Source organism: Thalassophryne amazonica, chromosome 20 (genome assembly GCF_902500255.1).
Source record: "Thalassophryne amazonica chromosome 20, fThaAma1.1, whole genome shotgun sequence".
Taxonomy (NCBI): domain Eukaryota; kingdom Metazoa; phylum Chordata; class Actinopteri; order Batrachoidiformes; family Batrachoididae; genus Thalassophryne; species Thalassophryne amazonica.
The window spans coordinates 38805654-38810321 of record NC_047122.1 but is presented as its reverse complement, the minus strand read 5'-3'; the positions used below and the strand labels follow the sequence as shown (position 1 = coordinate 38810321).

The window sequence follows — 4668 nt, the reverse complement described above, 5'->3', positions numbered from 1 at the left end:
CTGAAGATGCGATGGTGGGCAGCCATTGATAAACTATTCGCCTGCGATAACCAAGTACAGCCTTCTAGTTATTTTGCAGATATATTTACCACTTAGCTTAAAACATTTACCACTTTTAAAAGATTTATCTCTGCTTAGCTGTCAGTCGGTCAGTCAGTCTGCCCTGCTTGAGCATGAGATAACGTTTCAAAACAGACTTCTACTGCTGCTCACCTTTTAGCCAATCAGAGGCGAAAAGGGCAGAACCTTCCACTACCACTTTTAGCCAATCAGAGGCCAAAAGGATGGACCATTCCCCTACCATCCTATGTTTTGTAAGTTCGCACCCGGGAGGGGGAAAAAAGGGTGGATATTTTCTCGCTGGCTGCGGGAGGGTTTGCAGCCCGCAGAGGGGCTTTGATCTAAAGCGGTTCTGTTTGGCTCATCACACCCAGGGAACTGTGTAAAACTAACACCATCTTATAGGCAAAAACAGCATTTTTTTTTTTTTTTTCATAAAAGCTGTTTTGTCGTCGTTCACAGGCTTCCATTCAAAATGATTATGAAGTTTGTCTGCTTTCGTCCATTGCGGTGTTTTTTTCCCAGTAATTAAAGACGGCACCGTTAAATGTGTCATACGCCACTTTTCACGCCGCAATAGAGCCTTTAAAAAGTGGTGTAAAAAAATGTAGTTTAGATGCACAAAAAGTGTCAAATACATGATCACGGTTGAGCGAATAAGGTAAGACATTATATTTATCTGCCCAGCGGTTGGACGTGTAATGTTCAATGTATTATTTATCTGCCCAACGGTTGGGCGAATAGCCTTTGCCTTTATTTTATTAGCTTTATAGAATGAAATAATACAAGCCAGCTACTCGATGGTATTATGAGTACTTTACATGTTTTGAAAAGTGTCACATTAGAATTTAATGGAGCAAAAGGGGTCATTCTACACCATTTGGAAAAGTTAATGTAGGTCAGTTGTCAGGGAAAAAAACAACAACACATTTTAAAGTGTATGGGGAAACACAAAGGTACAACCAGGTCTATAAGTATTTGGACAGTGGCACAATTTATGTAATTTTGTAATTTTCTGTACCTCACTGCATTCATTTTCTATACCTGCTTATTCCAATTAAAGGTCACAGGAGCCTATCCCATTGGTCAAGAGGCACGATACACCACACAAAGGACACCATGATAACTAAAAGACGCAGCTATACTTCATAACCTGGGGAACCGGGAGATATTATTGGTCCAGTCATCGCCAGAGGATTGCGCGCTACCCCACCTAAAAAAAAGGACATTAACGAGGAACTAATAATAACTGCACACTGTGAAACGGCAGATAATTCTCTTTTCTTGCCCCAACAACATACGTGAGTCCTGGTCTTTAATCAGCAGACAGGGAATAATAGAGAAGTAATGGAATTTGCAGAAGACTTCAACCAGCTTGAACTTCTGAATACACATGGACACCTGATGCCCTGTGGGGCCACAAGCCTGTGGACTGGAGGCAGTGATGAAGAAGAGGAGCAGGAAGAACACAGTGAGGATTGGTACCTTCAGAAAGAGGAAATCCTTAAGGGAAACCCAAGGGATCTCATTCTGTGGGCTGCAGAAAACAATCGTCTTTCATCAGTATGCTGGGCGGTGAATGTTGATCCTTTGATCGTGGATTGGTGTGATGAAGATCGTTACACTGCATTGCACCGTGCAGCATACAATGGTCATGTTGGTGTAGTTGCTGCTTTAGTTGCTGCTGGTGCCAACATTAATTCTCGCACTGTTGATGGCTGGACACCCCTTCACAGTGCTTGTCGATGGAACCAAGTCAGAGTGACATGTTTTCTCCTTCAACATGGTACTGAACTCAATGCTCAGACAAATGGTGGGCTTTCAGCACTGCACCTGGCTGCTTCCCATACCAGCTCATCAAAGATGGAGGCTGCCCACTTGCTAGAGCTCCTCCTCTCTCAGCGTCACCTGAAAGCTGGGCTCCACAGCATCAGTGGGGAAACTGCTAGTGAATTGGCCCGACGGACTGGCCCTCATCACTACCTGTTTGAAATAGTGCGACAATATGTCAGTGTGCTTCCCATTTACTGAACCAAAACATATTTTTGTATACAGTGCAAGTATTCACAGCACTTCACTTGTTCTACATTTTATGTTAAAGCCTCCCATGAATACTTTCCTATGTTGAAGAAAGTCCAGCAGTACCTGGTGGCTCAGAGTAAAGCGGGGTAAAGTGGACTGGACGGACTCTGCTGCAGCCAGTCCGACTGTGAGAAGCACCGATTCACTTGTGAAGAGTTGTAAACCGTCACTCAGGGACCTGATCCTCCATTACACCAACAGTTCAATTCGGGCGCGCCACGCTGCTCAGCTGGCACTTGCACATGTCCGGGATGGCAGCCAATCACTGCATAGTGCTCTGTTCTGGGCCAATAACAGCGGAGGGGCATCCAGGCTTGAGAAGCAAGCCGGGGCACTGCGTGTGAAGGATGCAGTCTACTGTGCTGTCATCTTGTGCGAGTTCCTCAAGGAGCTGGCCGCTCTAACTCAAGAGCACACGTCACTGTGTCATTTCCACAGAGTCAGGGAGCAGAGGAATAGACAGTAAAAGTTCCTCCTCCTCTTGGTCTCGGATTTGTTTGTTCTATGTAAGATTCTGTGTCACTGAACAAGTCGTCAACAGCAACAAAGGCAACATGATCACAACAGTGTTTTTCTACCAAAATAATCACAGGACTGTAGATGTTTCATGCCTCTGTAAATATTGATTGTGCACATTATGTAGAATATTTACATACTCTACAAAAATGTCAGTCAACATTCGAGATTTGGGAAGCTACACGTAGGCATACTAAAACAAGTGTACATATTGGTGCTAGTAGAAATTTGAAGTTGATAGAAAAGATAGAAATGTTTTGATTCCAACAAAGTTCCGACAAACACTAAAAACATCAAGATAGAAAATCGTAAAAAATATATATTGTAAAGTCCTCATTCAGAAACGACAAGGATGATGAAGTTATTTTTTGAATTAATGTCTAGTTTGCTTGAAAAGACTTTTTATCAATGAAGGGGACAAAAACTGGAAAACAATCACAGCAACCTCATATATTGGACAATCATAGGAATTTTCTTTTATGTAGCATTATTTTATTTTTGAATCTGACATTTTTTGTTTGTATTTTTTTAAGTCATAACATGTGGGTATGGGAGTGTCTCCCTTTTGATGTGTTTGTACGTGATGTTTACCTAAAAACGGTGACTTCTTGCAAACACTAAGCCATTAACCTGTTGCCAAAATTGTAAGGCTGCTGTTATTGTTTGTACCTTTTTACAAGTCAGTCTGGAAGAATTGCATTGAATGTGGTTGTGCCTCACTGCCTTTTGTACTATGAATGTTTTGCCACTGAACTGCCAAGAAAACCTGATGTTTCCAGCAGAAAACTCTAAACTGTCTGTCACACTATGAGGAATTGAGGAAATGCATGAGTAACGTAAACAAAATTTTGATAGCCACTTGTGTCTGTTTTTGTTCTGTAAAAGTCCTTTTCTCATTTGTTAAATGTTTTCCTTGTCAGCTGATGCGCAGTGAGTCAGTCAGAAAGTTTTGTACATGCTCAAAACTTTACTTGTGTGAAGTGCCTTGAGGCAACTTTGTTGTAATTTGGCGCTATATAAATGAAAATAAATTGAAATTGACACCATTCTACTGCAGAGGCACATAGAGACAGACAAACATGTTTACATCTACAGTCAATTTAAAATTTCCCAATCATGTAACTTGCAGAAAATGCACAGAAAGGATCAGGTGGGTGGAAATCCCAGGACCTTCTTGCTGGGAGTCAACAGTGCTAACCACCGTACCACTACCCCGCCACTGTAGAGTTGAAAAGAAATACAACAGGAAGGTGTATTCTGGTAATTTTATCTTGAGTAGGTAATTCTGAAAAACTGAGTGACCATCCAAGAAGTAGAAAAATGATGTGTCCAATTACTTATGGACCTACCTTTATAAAGGTAAATCAGGATGAAATATCCTACGTTAATTAATGTTTCAAGGTTCAATGAATCGAACTGTTGTGGTGGATTACCGCAGTGGACAAACATCACCCAAGTCTAGAGGTGTTGTTCCTTAAATGTTAAAGTTGTGTTTTTGAGAATGTTTTGGCTATGTTATTATTAATATGATAAATATATTATTTAGAACTTGATGACACTACTTCAGTTTCTGTATCAGTGTTTTTTGAACATTTTGAGTACGTTTTAACAATGCAGTAATAATACAGATAATGTAATCATTTTGGTCACGATAATTATGATGTCAAATTTTTACATTTACTGTACATCTCTAGACCTGACTGCAGATAATAAGATTTTGCATCATACGTATCACTGCTTTAAATAAACCCCTGTAGCAGTTTCATATTCATGTGCATTAAAGAGGTTTGTTTATTTGTCTTTCTTTAGGTTCTGCTAATAGTCCAAGCAATTACATTTTTGCCATCCTCAGCAAAATGGCTGCAGTTTCTACAGCTACCCTTAATATAAATCGATGGAGGATGTTGCACCACTGCTTTATGGACATTCCAGTACAGTTAACATCATCCTGTTTTCCCAAGGGGCTTTGCAGTATTACTTCAAGAAATACTCAGCCAAATTTGGTGGTGA

General features: G+C 40.6%; 1 protein-coding gene across 1 annotated transcript; it reads left to right on the top strand.

Annotated features, from left to right (window-relative positions):
• The first annotated feature begins 1148 nt into the window (after nt 1-1148).
• Nucleotides 1149-3704, top strand: ankrd49 (ankyrin repeat domain 49). The gene has a single exon (XM_034160614.1). It carries the CDS (start codon nt 1408-1410, stop codon nt 2089-2091), a length of 684 nt encoding a protein of 227 aa, XP_034016505.1. The 5' UTR covers nt 1149-1407; the 3' UTR covers nt 2092-3704.
• The last annotated feature ends 964 nt before the right edge of the window (nt 3705-4668 follow it).